The sequence below is a fragment of the Gambusia affinis genome, linkage group LG16 (genome assembly GCF_019740435.1).
Source record: "Gambusia affinis linkage group LG16, SWU_Gaff_1.0, whole genome shotgun sequence".
Classification (NCBI taxonomy): Eukaryota; Metazoa; Chordata; class Actinopteri; order Cyprinodontiformes; family Poeciliidae; genus Gambusia; species Gambusia affinis.
The window spans coordinates 1,764,815-1,781,509 of record NC_057883.1 but is presented as its reverse complement, the minus strand read 5'-3'; the positions used below and the strand labels follow the sequence as shown (position 1 = coordinate 1,781,509).

Genomic DNA, 16,695 nt, shown 5'->3' with positions numbered 1-16,695 from the left:
TCCCCTTCATCTTTCCAATCTTTTTATTATATACAGCTTTAAGACTTTATGTGTTGGCCAGTCTGCACAGCGGTTAGACCTGCAGATCCCCAAATGCTCCATTTAAATGATTTTAGTTCATAATGCAACATAAAACTGAAAGCTGTAAGGGTTAAAAAGTGTTAGCCGTCAGTTAATGAGTGATATTGGTTAAACTCCTCATCACAAGCTTTACTAAATAAAAGCAAAAAAGTGATCAATGGATACTGCAACTATTAGATTATTGATTATTTTTTAAACAAAAATTAGACAAAAATTACAACACAAAACATTTGTGTTGTATGGTCTTATTCAATATCTTTAACAAGGCCTTTATGAATAACTTGGGAGTTTTAGCAAGCCACTTCAGAGTATTTCCAGGTCTTTGTGAGCAGAAAATTAAAAGTCATCTAGAGTTTTACAACTTGTAATTTGTCCACCTGATTGTATTCATCTGGCTTCAGGGAATAAAATAGCTTCCTATAATCTTCACTACATTAAAACAGTCTTTGCTTTCAAATGATTTTACATTTTGGGGGCATGCACACCAAGTAAAGATTAAAATTCAAGAGCTGAACTCTATGAAACATGAGCAACTGTAGTGTTTCTTCTATGTACTGACCACAATGCACACAAATAGTTTACCTCTTAGTTTTTCACCACTTAGCTTCTTAAGACTTAAGACTTTCTGAAGTAGCCTAAGTCTTAGTAAATGAACAGTAGATTGAGCTCCTTCATTCTCGGCAATATCATTTCTTAAGCTCTTAGTCCAGTGGTTTCTATCTCCAGTCCTCAGAAACGGCTTCCCCTTGCCTTTAAGATGCATCCCTCTTCCAGTGCAGTTGAGTGAAATTAATTGCTCATTTCCAGGCCTTTGCCAAACCTGATGCATGCTGAGAGGTCATTTAATCGTTTGAACAAGCTGTCAGAGCAGGGATGGATTTAAAAGCTGCAGGACAGTAGCTCTTGAGGACTGGACTTGGAGACCACTCCCTGACTAGCATTGCCAAACTGCCTTTCACTGCTTCAGTGCTTGGTGTAGCCAAAGTGTCTGTGATGCATGTTCTACACATACCAAGAAGCATTAGGAGCGTTAGAAGCACCAAGTCACCATGTCTGAGTGAGCTCAGCTTGTGATTTTACAGTATTAAGCTATATTTGAAATACTGTGATGAAGGGCCAGGAAGAATTCATTTTTGATGTATTGAAATCAATGCACAATGATGTCAATAAACCTGTCATTGGGTGCTTTTAACACATACCGTGTGATGAAAGAACACATTACAGTTCTTTAGTTGTGAACAGTTTTATCAGAAGTGTTGACAATTCTGAACAGAAGAGGTTAAAAAAAAAAAGGTTCACTGGGTAGAAAGTTTGGTGTGCAACCATAGACCATCATAACTAATGTGCATAAACTGACTCTTTAAATTGCAAGTGATTGAATATTTCTACCTTAAAACTAAATTGAAAATCAAATAATTACTTTAGAATGAGCACACTTTAAATCATACTTAAAATGGAAAGTTTTTAATATTTTTAAAAGTCATGTACCACCTGAATTACCCATGAATATAAGCTGAGGGGAGATAAAATAAGGTAAAAAGAAAGAGGCATGAATAAATAAAAGTGAGCACTTGAAACAAGCAGGAAGAGATAGGACTGTGAGACGGATGAAAGACACACATCTGTTCATCATCTTCCAATTGGTTTGGAAAGCAATGGCTTGTCTGTATGTGTGCGTCTGTAATAACGGCCCTCACAAGGACACTTCACAGTCCCAATCATCATCAGTTGCCAGGCAACAAAGGGAAAGCACAACGGACTGATACACAGTACACACAGTTCCATTTTTACTGCTATAGAGGAGTAGAGGTGTTAGTATATGTGAGTTCAAAGCCAACGAGAGGTTATAACCAGACTGCTGCATGAATTAAAGTTAAATTAAGTTATGATGTGTTTTCTGGATCTGACCCAAAAACTCTTCCTCGTTAGTTCAGATAGATTCATGCAAATAGCATTGAACTGAGTCAGAGCTTCACCTGGATGATGGAGCTCTTCTGCTCATCTCTCGCTAGAAACTTAACCCGTAGGCTCTGCAATATGTCTGAACCCTCTTAGTCAAAGTAAATAAAACTTTATTTATGTAGCACCCTTCAGGATGTAGATTGCAAAGTACTGTGCAGAAAAAAACAGTTAAAAAATGTTTCTAGTTAAAAGCAATTTTAAAAAGATGAGTTTTCCCCTCAAACTAAGGGGGAGATCTTTCAGTCTCACAACCAGCAGGTCTTGGTCACATGACCTTAGGATCCTGCTGGGGACATCTGAGGAGATGTACACCAGTGCCTTGCCAGCCTTGTAAGAGAGAACCAAGATCTTAAAGTGTACTCTGTAGTAGATGGAGAACCAGTGGATCTGGGCAAGTATCTCTGTGATGTTGGCACTGCACAGCTTCTAGTTTTATCAGTCATGATTTTATGTAATGACCGTAGTATGGTGTGATAATTAGAAAACCTGAAAATTAAAAGAATTTTTTTGTGGATTCTCATTGTGCACACCTCATACTAAACTGGGCTTTCGGGTGTTTTCACACCTGAACATCCAGTAGACTTGGTTCGATTGAGGACCAAAACTGCCACATTTGTTACATTTTCACCTGGAGTGGTTAGATTTCACGCTGCTCTGTATCAAATGAACCAACCTTTTAAAACACCTGTTCAGCCCCTCACCTGTGGGGGCGCTGCACCAAGAACCACTGAAGGAAAATATATAAAAACATCTGAAGAAGACACAGAGCGTAACTTCCTTCTGCGAGAAATAGAAACAAAAACCGAGCGGCACCAGAGTTTAACTGTGTTGGGTTTGTCTTTTGTCATCAACAAAAAGCCATGAGCCATTCCTAGACACGTGTCTGTTTTAGTTGTATTTACCCGACATCCTGCACTGGAGTCCATTTCATGCTGTAGAAGTGTTCTCTGGTCCACTTGGCATTCACATATGCATTTGAACCGCACCAGAGTTCACTTCAACTGAACCAATACCTACGTTTGTGGGCAGACCAGAATTTGTTTTTGATTGTGCATTCACATCTCCTCAAATGAACCAGATATTATAAGCAAACAAACTCGGGTTAGATTAAAGCAGATACTTTAAGACATCAACAGAAACAAACTGTTTGCAAAAACTCTGGGGCTCCCAAACCAACCAATTTTATTTCCCGTACCATTCAGGTACTATCTGTGAAAATCACAAAAGAGATTAGAGTATTAGAGAGGAAAGCAGGGGGAACTCTTATCCATGCTAGAAAGAAGCTCAACTTCCCTTGAATTCAACGGTGTTAGCAAAAGCTCCAACTAATTCAAGTGACTAATTATTTACCAGCAATACCCACCAAAGATTGTTAATGGGACATGTTATATGCCTTCTCTGAGTTGACAAATCAGACTGTCTCTGGAGACTGAAGTATATATACCCTGGACAGTTGGAGGAAACTCTCCAAACTCCTCTAGAAACCAAAACCCTGGTCTGCCACTCCACTGGTGTGATCTCTAGCAGTTCCAAGTGCTTCACATGATAAAATCATAACAGAGTAATCAATGAAACCAGTTATTTACATTGCATTTTGTCAAATGCAATCATCAAAATCACCAAGAATAAGAATCATCAAATGAATCAAATATAGTGATCAATCTTCTATTACAAAATGAATCAAAGCAACTTCAAAGCTTTCAAAGTCTCTGAGCAGATGTCACCCATTCCTTGTAGCCTGGCACTGAGGAGCCTTTTAAACATATTGGCAAACTCTACCACATAGTAACTAGACTCAGGTGTTGGAACTTTTTCTTTAATTTATGTTAATTTTTTGATCATTTATATGATCTTTATCTGTTTAGATCTTACCACTTATTTCTTTTATTTCCTTAAATTATTGTTTCTTCCAGTTATTTAAATTACTTTCAGGCTGTTTACAATCATTTTCCTCCTTCCCACTTGTAATCACTACCACCTCTTCTGGTTTGCATTATTCTCCACTGGCTCTTATGTCATACCACTCTCTAAAATATTACTGCTTATTTCCCCATGTTGATTATTTTCTGCATTGTTCAGGCTGATCCACTGCCGGTTCTTCCAGCGGGAGTGGAAGAACTTAAAAGTTCTTGCTCTCCACAAAAGGTGTATATGTTCTCTACAAAAGTCATTATGACAAACTCAAAGTTCTAAGTAGAGTTAAGTATACTCAAAAAGCAGTTTTGCTCCACATGAGAATATTGTGAGTCTGGACTAAAGGTGAAGGAACTCTGAGAACTTACTTCAGGACACTGACATTCTGCCTCCAAAGTCTGCTTGAATTCCTCCCAGACCTCTAGGTTTTCTGGCCATCCAGCTGCTTTAGGAGCCCTCAAAGTAAGCCCTCTGCATTTTTAAAGCATGAAAATGCAAGCAGGACTGGTGAAATGTCTTTGAAACAATGACAGAGACAGACGGAGTTGGGGTTCAAACCGGTAACTCACCAGTTACAGGACAGGCTCCTAACTGGCACTGTCACCTCCTAACTAAAAAACATTAAGCTCTACACAGTTAGAGTGTGTACTTTCTTTTCATCATGAATATCAAAGCGTTGGTTTGGAAACTGTTTTGATGTTGAATTTCAAAGTACTCACTGGATCTAAAATCAGGAACACACTCAGGTAAGCAAATCCAATCTTTTGGAAGCCGCAAAGAGAATAAACTTTTCACCGTTCAAAGAACAAACATTGCAATGGCTCCTCATTCATGTTCGTGAGCGTTGTCTATCACATTTTAAAACAAGGTTTTATTCATCATCAGGCGTTAAGATTTGTGGAATTCCCATACCAACGTCTCTTGTTTTTAAGGATCAAGCACTTCTCATGACATTTGTTACAACATCCCCTTTTCCAGACAGGAGTATGAGCCTTCAAAAGGGCAAGACACCAAGGAAATCCTTTCACAAGAGAAGAAAGAAATTCTATTGGGAATATATGATTACATGATAAGCGACCAAAACTGCCACATTTGTTACATTTTCACCTGGAGTGATTAGCTTTCACACTGCTCTGTATCAAATGAACCAACCTTTTAAAATCACTAATACATGATAAGCGACGTAAAAGAGCTACTTAGGTAACCTATTCAGAATCAGCGAAAAGTTGCAGTTTGATGACATCTGCTCAGATCAGGAGTGTTGACAGTGCTTATGGACTCCAATTTAAAAAATTGCTCCAGGCCAACACTGTGACATTTACATTTGTTTAGTTATTTTTGCTAAAGTCGAATCATATTGCTTTGTGTATCTTGTTTTAAATAGAATATCACTGAACTGCACATTTAAACAAACATTCAGTTTCTTAGGAGAGTTCTTGACGTTCTTGTGGAATCAATTGTTTAATAAGCCCAAAGTTAAAAATCAAATCAGACAATTGAGGCTTGATTAAAAATGAAATGTAATCATGAATCATTTTCTGGAAATGTACTCATCAAAATAAGATGGTGAAGGGTATTATAACCATAAGCATTTCTTCTGGGAAATTCATGTTGTTTAGATAATTTTTGGTAATCAGCTTTACAAGTCACACAGGGGAATTGTTATGGTATTAATATAACAATAGGGACAGCTATCAAATCAAGACTAGCTTGAAAAGCTGTACAGAAGACCAGAAATTAGCATTTCAATCCCTATTTAGAATCTGAAACATGATGGCTCAAAATGTAACCTAATAATGAACGCCAATTAAAGCTCAATATTAGTTCACTCTGTTTTCAGTTACAGCTAAAAATAACAAATCAGGAAATGTGGGATTTTGAAAGAGCTGAACCTGACCAATTATCAGGAAAATATATTTTATGTAGAAAGATGTTAGCAACCATTCTTCTGATCACTACACTGGTACACTAAGCATTCACCTTCTAAATATTCAGAAACAACCAATCATGCACAGTGCCCTGAAACCATATTTGCCCTCTTGCAGGCTTTACCATTTTTTAACAGTTAAAAAATGGTATTTGAGGACCTGTGTTTCAGGTTTATACATTTTGGAAGACAAAAATAAGGTGGGTACAGTGGACCTCCAGGGTGGCTGGGCCATAAATTTAATCAAAATTGCTGTTATTAAAAATAACATTTTTGGGAAATGTGATTTTTTTTTTTCTTCGCTAATGAACTCAATGTAAATAGATAGATATCCTGAGAATAACTCTTGAGTTACATTCCACAGAAAAATCAGTGGATGGGTGAGCGCACAAAAAAATGACCTGCAAACAGGCGGCCATCATTGTGAATGCAAAATGTAACTTTCGAATGATGATTTAAGGCATCCAAACCAACGTGGCCTTATGCAAAATTAATTACTGTTAAAGAATAAATTAAGAGTGAGCAATGCAGGTGGGATTCTTTTGGCACTTTATGATTTGATTCATTTACGATTCAGAAGGAGAAGATGTAATTATAAATCAAATGTTCAATCACACAGAACCACCACTAACCCTCCGTCTCCGTAACGTAAACCTTCTGTTATAGCTCATTGAGATTTGATATTTTTCTTATTCATCACGAAAAAGTGAACAATGTGAAGGTTTCAGAGTGGCCTAGTAAAAGTCAGGACTCAAATCCAATTGAAATTGTGTGGCAATACCTTAAACATGATGTTCATGCTCAAAACGCATCCTATGTGGCAAAGAAGTGAGATAAATGACTGCCAGTTTTTACAGATGATTGATGGTGGCGAGAAAAAATAGTTGATTTTTTTTGTTTCGTTATGTTTTTTTTTGTTTGTTTGTTTTGGATAACATATTTTATTCTAAAAAATGTATACATTATTAGAAAACGTGTCTGTATTTTCTCAGGTCACTTATGTGCAAATTATCACAATAAACCTTATTTCAATGGCAGGAATTTGAACTTTGGTATCTGTAAGGAACTTGGTATATTAATAAAAAGGATGAATGATTTGTTTCCATCTTAGAATACTGTATGAAATATTACCATTTTAATGGCCATAAAATGCTGTGCATGTTTCTGACCCAGACTAAGTTTGTTTAGGCCAAAATAGATGTAATTTATTAACCACTTATCAAGGAGAAACCAGCTGTTTAATTAGTCAGGCAACTTGCTTGAGTTCAGTACTCAGTCAGCTGCTTGATAGATATGCAGCTCATAGCTTACCAACTGTACATTTGCAAAGGGTGTTACATTAGTAAGAGTAACACCCACAATGACTGTGCGCGTTTTACACACCTGGAAATATCTGCAAACAACTAAATGTGACAGTTTTTGAGTGGGAAATATGATATAAAGGATCCTCAGATCAGCCAGCTTATCTCAATGTATTTGCTGAAAAACATGCACTTTTTTTGCTGTTTTGTTTTCTTTTGGTAAATTTGTGTCTGACTTTCCAAATGCGGTCCATAATTTCCCAGCTGTGCTGAGGTCAGTATCAGATCAGAGTGCTGCACGTCTGCTGACAGTTGTCTAGAAGATCTAGACACAGTTGTAAGGACAACTTTCCTTCCTCTATGTCTCCAGGACTCCAAAGTTTTACAGGGATGATTCCATCTGCAGGTGTAGCATATTAGTGTAATGACTTTGATATCCTGTTCATCTGTTTACAGTTTAGTGTATTATTGTATTCATTTGTTATCGTTTTGTTTTGTTGTACTTGTAAAGTGTCCTGCACAAACACAAACAAAACGCATTATTATTATTATTATTATTATTATTATTATTATTATTATTATTATTATTATTATTATTATTATTATTATTATCCTATACTCACTAGATTTAAGAATATGTGATAAGTATCAGTAAGCAAATAATTACAAAGTGCATCAGGATGTGGTTATTATTGAAAGGGATTATGAAAAGCGTTTTTGTGTTACATTTTTGCATTTTCTTTGCAATGTGACATATTAAAAGCTTCCGTTGAGCGTCTGACAAACTGCTGGTTTACCTTCTGGTTGATAATGGAGCACGCCACTTCCCGGACCTGACTGAGGTTGAGCTCCGCGGCGTCTAGCAGCACCGGCTCCCGGCTCATGCCTATCTGGATCTGGAAGGAGATCACGCCGCCTACCCCTTCCCCACCTCCTCCCTCGGTGTTGGGGCTGCTCGTCCCTCCCAAAAACGGCAGCGGGCTGGGCGCCCGGATCAACGGAGGAGCACTCATTGAAGCCTTCTCCTCTGTGGTTCCCAACTTTGCCAAGAAACAATTAGAAGTCACGGCGGTGACAGATAATCGCCCGGTGCTCAACAGGGAGAAAGAGAGGAAGGAGCCAAGGGAGCAACCAGAGAGGAGATTGAAAGCGTGGAAAATCGCGGGATGTTCTGACGCATGGAACACCCCAAAGCGTCAGAAAAGCGCAAAAAGAGTTTCAGACAAAACACAATTCATCAACTACTGCAAATCTCTAAGTAGACTAGGTTAAAAACGCACAGAGACGGCACGAGGACACAGAGAACGGATGTGAACGGAGAAAGAGTAGTGACTACATGACTGGACCGGAGAGCTGCCTGGAAACCGGTGAGGCGGGTGACAGAGTCATAGACGTCAATACTGGATGGAGACGAGGAGGAGGAGGGGGATGAAGAGGAGGAAAGGAAACCTCCTGTGCTGATATGGACTGAGATATTCATTTTTAAGTACCATTGTCTTTGCTTAGAAATTTGAAGTGTCATTTACTGGACGGAGAAAATCTCGAAAATAAAGAACAGGTGCAAACAAGCAACTAAAGTTCTAGCAATGTGGAAACTTTGGAGACTAAGTAAATTAACAAAATTACTCATTAGCTAATTTTATATATATATATATATATATATATATATATATATATATATATATATATCTATATATATATATATATATATATATAATCCTTCTCACCCACTGCTGGTGGTGATTCTTCTTCCTCTTAGCTCGGGTCCTCTACCAGAGGCCTGGGAGCTTGAGGGTTCTGCGCAGTATCTTGGCTGTGCCTAGGACTGCACATTTCTGGACTGAGATGTCTGATGTTGTTCCTGGGATCTGTTGTAGCCACTGTTCCAGTTTGGGGTGACTGCCCGAGGGTCCCGATGACCACAGGCACCACTGTGGTCTTCACCTTCAGGCCCTCTCCAGTTCCTCCCTTAGGCCCTGGTATTTCTCTAGTTTTCATGCTCCTTTTCCTGATGTTGCAGTCACTTGGTATTGCCACATCCACCACAACGGCTTTCCTCTGTTGTTTATCCACCACGACTATGTCTGGTTGGTTCGCCTCACCATTTTGTCTGTCTGGATCTGGAAGTCCCCCAGGATCTTAGCGCGATCATGCGCCCCTACCATCGGGGGTGTTTCCCACTTTGATCTTGGGGGTTCCAGTCCATATTCTGCACAGATGTTTCTGTACACTATGCCTGCCACTTGGTTGTGTCGTTCCATGTATTCTTTCCCTGCCAGTATCTTGCACCCTGCTGTTATGTGTTGGACTGTCTCAGGGGCCTCCTTGCACAACCTACACCTTGGGTCTTGTCTGGTGTGGTAGATCTGGGCCTCAATTGCTCTGGTGTTTAGGGCCTGTTCCTGGGCGGCCATGATGAGGGCCTCTGTGCTGTCCTTCAGTCCAGCTTTTTCCAGCCATTGGTAGGACTTTCTGATGTCAGCCACTTCGGTTATTTGCCGGTGGTACATCCCATGTAGGGGCTTGTCCTCCCATGATGGTTCCTCCGGCACCTCAGGTTCTGTTCCCCATTGTTTGAGGCATTCACTGAGCACATCGTCTGTTGAGGCCTTGTCCCTGATGTATCTATGGATCTTGGATGTTTCGTCTTGGACAGTGGTTCTCACACTCACTAGTCCTCTGCCTCCTTCTTTGTGGTTCGTGTAGAGTCTCAGGGTGCTGGATTTGGGGTGGAACCCTCCATGCATTGTTAGTAATTTCCGGGTCTTAACATCTGTGGCCTGTATCTCCTCCTTTGGCCAGCTAATTATTCCAGCATATATATATATATATATATATATATATATATATATATATATATATATATATATATATATATATATATATATATCCTGGTTTTATATATAAAACCTGGACTTTATATATAAAAGTCTTGGTTGCTTTTTTCTTAACCAGGACTACGCTGGATCCCCAAACCATGATGCTCCAACCTCCATGTGTCACCATGGTGACTGGTATTTTCAGGGCAACTTGTAATTATCTGCTGGACAGATAATTACAGGTACCAAGCTAACTCTGAGGTGTTTTGGGGCTTTGCATATTTGGAGCAGTTTGTAATCATGGTACCTTGGATCTTCTGGTCAAATGAAATCCCCCTTGCAAAAAGTCCGATTTCTTGAGTCTTGCAGCTCTATGCATCATGCTAAAAGGCTGTCTCATCGCTGTTTACACAGTCTGACGTAAACATGGAGGTGGTCGTTCAGTTGTAGTTATTTGACCAGATCGTACTTGATCATCTCCAACCAAATGCTTAACTCTGTCTAGCCACTGCTCACTCTTTCATCATCATCAGTTCCTAACAGGTGCACACTCTCTCATGCTGTTGAGCTTTAAAACTCTTGTATAAAGGTCTTTACTGTAACTCATACTGTTTGACCCACATCCCATTTCGAGGTGAACACACACAGAGAAGTAATGCTTGACATGAGCTGCTGGCTGCTCCTCTAGACTCATCTTTTCACTCCCGCCTCATGTTTTACAGAGCACCTGTTGCATCTGCCTGCTCAGCTGGCTGAAAGCAGACAGAGATGGAGAGGTCCTGGTTGCTAGGAGACACACACGCGTATGTACACCAATACACACTTCAATCAGCCCTCCTACACTTCAGCCTTGCCTCTATTTACTTCCCTTTGTAATCAAGAACTATGACTGTATTTTAGAATCTGGTGCATGTGTGTGTCTCCATCAATGAGGGCTAATTTGCAAGTGACTCTGGTTTGAATGTATTTGCTATAACTAGGATAGGCCTTCAAATTGCTGTTACACAGTAAACATGGAGGTGGTCCTGTTAGGTTTTAACTTGTGATGAGTTGGATGTTCTTATTTATGACAAATTCATCATATCAGGGTAAAATGAATGACAATAATATTAAAACAGAATTTGCCCAGTTTCAGAGAAATGAGACAGAGCTCCAGCATGAGATCAACATCGTCTTACAAATGTTGTTTTAATGTCATCTTAGAGAATACAGTAAAAAAAAAAAAGGTTAAAGGGTGGTGGAAGACAAATTGGACTCATGTAGCTTGTCTTTTTCTGACTGCTGTCCTTTGTCTAAGTGGCCTCAGTACCTGGACAAAACAAACACTGTTTGAAAGTGTTTGTTTTGATCCAATTTTGCATCTTATACTCTTATACCTGTTTATATATTAAATAGTGATTGTTCTTGATCTATTACCAATTATCATTCATATTACAGAACCAGGCAGAATCTAACATATGTCCTGATCTAGTTCTAAAGCTTCATGTATGAACCATGTTAGGTTCTACATATATTGCATGTTTCAAGGTTCTTATTGTGAGTAATAAATGAAGTCGTGTCTCAGTTCCTGTATTGTATGTAACACACTATTGGTAAAATAATATTACAATGTCAACAGCTTCAAGCAATACCTTGTGTTATGTTTTTGTCAGTTCTGCCAGCTATGCAGCTCACACATCAGTAATGTACCTGCCTGAAAGAAATCTGACAAATTAAACATAGAAAATATACAGTTCCAGAGATCACGCAGTTCTGCCAGCTATGCAGCTCACACATCAGTAATGCACCTGCCTGAAAGAAATCTGACAAATTAAACATAGAAAATATACAGTTCCAGAGATCACATCCTGCTTTCCACCAGCTGTGTTGCTGTTGCTCAGGATTTGTTAGACCCAAGGTTTCACCTGGCTGGTATTTTTCTTCTTATTATGCAGGGGAAAAAAGAAAGAAAAATGTCTGTGTATAAAATCCAGCATTTGCAACACCATAAACAAGAAGTCACTCATATTTAATACATCAAAATATCATTAAAAAGTAATATTTTTTAGTTCCTCAATAAGAAAAAAAATACAGAAATATAATTACACCCAGACTGATGTTTTCAAGAATAAAAATATTTTGGATACATAAATGAAGGCATGATGAAAAGTAAGTTTAATACCTGCTTAAAGCCAGGGCAGCACATTTAAGCAAAAAGGCAAATCAAAGGGCTTTCAGTGATGAAAACCTAAAACAACAGTATCAGTCAGTGGCATAATGAAAATGGGATTAACAATTTGAATTCAGATTAAAATGAGTTGACTATTAATCAAAGCGACATTAAACAAATGTGTTATTAGCCTTGTCTTAAAAGAGCTCAGTGTTTCAGTAGTTTTGCATTTTTATGGAAGTTTTTTTTTTCAGATTACAGGAGCATAAAAACTGAATTCTGTTTCTCTATCTTTGGTTCTGGTTCAGGAGATGTAATGCAGACTGGAACCAGAAAACCTGAGTGGTCTAGAAGGTTGATACAAGCATGTATTTTGGTGATAAGTCACTCACTGATTTATAAACTAACGAAAGCATTTAAAGGTCTTTTCGCTGAGCGGAAGGACTTCAGGACTGGAGTGATATTCTCTAGTTTCATGGTTTTAGTGAGGATGTGAGCAGCAGCATTCTGGATCAGCTGCAGCTGTTTGATACTTTAGGCAGACCTGTGAAGACACTGTAACGGTAATCAATGTGACTATAGATGAGTTTCTCTTGATGTTCTAGGACATTAGCCTTTTGACCCTAGAAATGTTCTCTAGGTGATAGAAGGCCGATTTTATAACTGGCTTTAAGTGACCCTGAAAGTTTAGGTCAGAGTTCATCACCATATCCAGATTTTGGGCCTGATCGCTATTCTCTATCTGTAATAGCTGCAGCTGTGCAATGTCTCTAAATCATTCCTCTGTAGGTCCAAAGTTAATATCTACAGTTTTGTTTCTGTTTTACAGAATAAAGTTATGTCAGATCAATGCATTGTGTTCTATGTATTTGTTCAGTGCTTGAATGGGTTCACAATCACCTTGCGACATCATAATGTAGAGTTGTGTATCACCTATATCATTACCATAACTTATCTTATGTGTTATAATCTGAGCTATTGGGAACATATAGATATTAAATAAGATGGGGCTGAAGATGGAACCCTGGGGTGCCCTGCATGGGATTTTTGTCTGATCTGATGAAAGCTTACAGCTTGACTGAAAGAAGTTCCCATTTGTGAGTAAGACTTGAACTAGTCAAGTACCGAACCAGAAAGTTCAACCCAGGTTGCTGCTTTTAAAACTACTTTTATTCTGACAAATGAATCTTATTATGTCAGATGTAAAAAGTAGTCTGCAGTGAGAGTTAACAGAAGTGATGTGAGAAAACCCTGCGAGAGAAATCAGACTCATGTATCAGGCACAACAGTGTCACGTCTGAGTAACATTAACCTATTCATCCTTTTGTCAAACACCCTGAGCCATTAAGAGATGCTTTATCCACCACTTCTAATGACCTGGTTGTCTGTCTGTCAACAAGCTATCACTAATAGCTTTCCTGTGATATTATGGAAGCTATGGCTTTATAGATTGGTCTTTTTTCCCCCATCAAGATCCATCCCAAAATAGGGTCTAATTACACTTCACATCACAGGTCGTAGGAGTAAAACATGACTGACAAATAGTCCAGCGAGAAATGAACCAACTTCCGGGAGAGGAATACTCTGTTCTCAAAATACACCCAAAGTGTATTTCAATGTATCTAAAAGGTCAGGCTCAGTTCCATCCCTTTCTTCCTTTTTTAACTTGGTTGCAGTGATTCACTATGACTGCTTAGCCCCCTGAGGCTTCATGTAGGCTGAAAATATTTATTGTAGTCAATGTCCTTATTTGTGGAGCTGCTTACTAAAACAGGATGTTCACGATGAGTCATGGAGGATGAGCAGTAGAGCAGTAAACTGTGTGAGGGAGTTTCATTTGTGTGTGGATAAGCAAACCATATTGAAGTACTTTGAAGATACCAGAAAATACAGGTAGTGATTTTAAAAAGGAAAACAACCTCTTGACCTTCACTGAAAGTCTAAACAGGACAAAGAAGACATTCAGCAAATGACAACCAGAGTTCTCAGCCAGAGTTAATATTTGTGGATCAGTAATCACAGAAATGACCAATACAGCAGAACTACTGACAAAGATGTAGTTGATGAATGAACATGAGGCCTACAGAAACTGGTCCACCACATCCAAAACTGGATCTCCAGGTTCCTGGATAAATTAGTCAAATCTGAGCACCACTCTGTAATGTCCTCCACCACAGCAAGGTGTGTTGATATAACTTGCTGTGGTTGGTATATCAACCACAGCAAGTTTTGAACTGACCAGAATCTATAAGAGAGTTAGAGGAACAGCCTCTAACTGGAGGAAAACGGTGGGAGTGGGTGATTTAGCATAACTGTAGGCAGAACAGGAAGTCAGGAGAGCTGAGAGAAGACTGAAGGTCTATACTGTCAAAAAAAAGTTTCTAATTTATGGTAAAATACCATCAGAATTTTACTGCATCAATACTTTTTTTATTTTTTTACAATGTATCACATGAATATTACACAAAGTCATAGACCTTACACATATTGCACAGCACCTCAACCTGTTAAAGGTAACATTGTGCTTGAAGACCAGAGACGTCCTATAACTGATGTCCCTCAGTTTCATCCTCCAAAACTATAAGCAACTGATATTTCTTTCTGCCATCAGATGATTCAAAATAATCCAATCTTAACAAGCCATTCACCTGTGGATTTAGTCTCATGCAATTCATAGAACTGAAGCATATTCACATAATTTATTGTAATAACAATTACCAGTTCCTGAAAGTCACATGATGCTTAAATGTTGTTCTAAATGTAGATGATTGTCTAAATGCTTTCTGAGACTGTCCAGGTGTCGATGGCTTTTGGCCAAAAGTACCTGAAGACCTGTCAGTATGCCTCCACATCTGTCGCTAACTTTTCCTGCTTGGTGACATCATACAGTGACTTGCAAAAGTATGTCACTGTATCCTTTGAATCTTTACATATTTTGTCACATTACAACCATAACTCCCATTACAAACCCAGTCATGGTCAGTGCAGTGGGACTGGTGCAGGCCTGCTGGGGAGTTGGCCTTGTTTCATACAACAGCAGAATAAATGATGACTTCTTATGTGATTTCTTTATGAAGCTTTTATCAGATTTTTTTCAGAGCAGTGCTTTTTAATAATAAATAACTATCATTTATGAGTTCAGTTTCATATAGTTACGTGTGGATCTCATTCTGTATGCCACATTAAGAAAAAAAACATCTGCATACATTTATATATATATAAATTATACAGAGTTTCCTTCATGCTCAGCAGTTATTTTATTTTCAACTGTTAGAAACTCCCACAAACATCCTGGCAGATGACATAAAACAACATGAAAATTCATTACATAGTTACACGCTGACTTCTTGGACATGCTCACTTCTTTCTGACATAATGTGTTGTTTTGTTTTTACAGCCCCCGTCTTTCTGCATGGCTATTCCCATTACTGTGGGCTCATTATAGGGTCTGAAGTGTGTTCCCGCTGAATACACTAAACACAGCAGGAATTTAGTTGTAGTTGTGTCATTTTGAGACTTTAGAATGGTAAGTTACAACAGTCGTCATTTCAGAAAGTGGGATCATGTTGGAAGAAAAGCGTCAGTCTGTGGATCAGACTGACGCTGATCCACAGACTGATCAGCGTCAGTAGGTCACACTGACCTACTGTGACCTACTGCATGTTACGCTTTGTCTCCAATCACTAAACATTTTTTTGAATTTGCAACTCATTAGAAAATTATAGACATAGATCAAACAAATACAAAGGAAGGACATGTGTAAGCTTTTTTCCTCAAAGACAGAAAGTTATCTGATTCTTTCTCTTTATCCAGTCAGCTGCTAAAGCTCCAATTACTAATAAAAGAATTGCAAGTCTTGTCTGTTTCGTGATAAAATGTGAGTTTGTGATGAGTGATGATTAAATTGACCAAATATTGAAAGATTTCTGGAGACAAAACATAACCTTCACCTTCTGAATTGGATCAGATATAGTTTCCAAATATGAAAACATTTTCTGCAACTACTGATGAGCTCTAGTCATTGATGCTATTTTCTGTCAATACAAACAATTGACAATAAACTATTGACAGACTGGTAAGATAAGAAAGCAGGGTTAGAATGTGATTCTTCCTTTGTTGTAGAACAACAGTTTTTTTAAATATGAAGTTATTGAATAATTTTGATATGACATCTTTTCAGGGGTTACAGGGATACTGGATGGGTGTTCCAGTTCTCAAGCAGAAACCAGAGGAGTTGCCAGTTTAGTGACTTTATCATTATATATTAAGCAACCTTTCAGACCCCCTCTATTTTTCAAAGCAATTACCGACAAATCTAGCAATTATTTTCTGTTATTCAAGACTTTGGCAACAGCATGCGAAAGCATCAGTCACTCTGCAGTGATTGAATGAACAACGAGTCTTGTCTTTCAGCAAACCTGGCCTGCAGTCAGAGCACTCCCATTCCACTCCATGTCCTCATTGCAGATAAAACACTCGTGCAAAGCCAGAAAAACGCTGGCTATAAATTCTCAAAATGCTCACAATTCCAACTCCTGACTG

General features: G+C 38.5%; 1 protein-coding gene across 1 annotated transcript in view; it reads right to left on the bottom strand.

Annotated features, from left to right (window-relative positions):
• prkd1 (protein kinase D1) overlaps positions 1-8,535 on the bottom strand; it is a 36,151-nt gene extending 27,616 nt beyond the window's left edge. The window contains exon 1 of the mRNA XM_044142667.1: positions 7,983-8,535. Within this exon, the coding sequence (XP_043998602.1) occupies positions 7,983-8,198 (216 nt within the window). The 5' untranslated portion in view covers positions 8,199-8,535. The remainder of the gene's footprint in view (positions 1-7,982) is intronic.
• Positions 8,536-16,695: the final 8,160 nt, after the last annotated feature.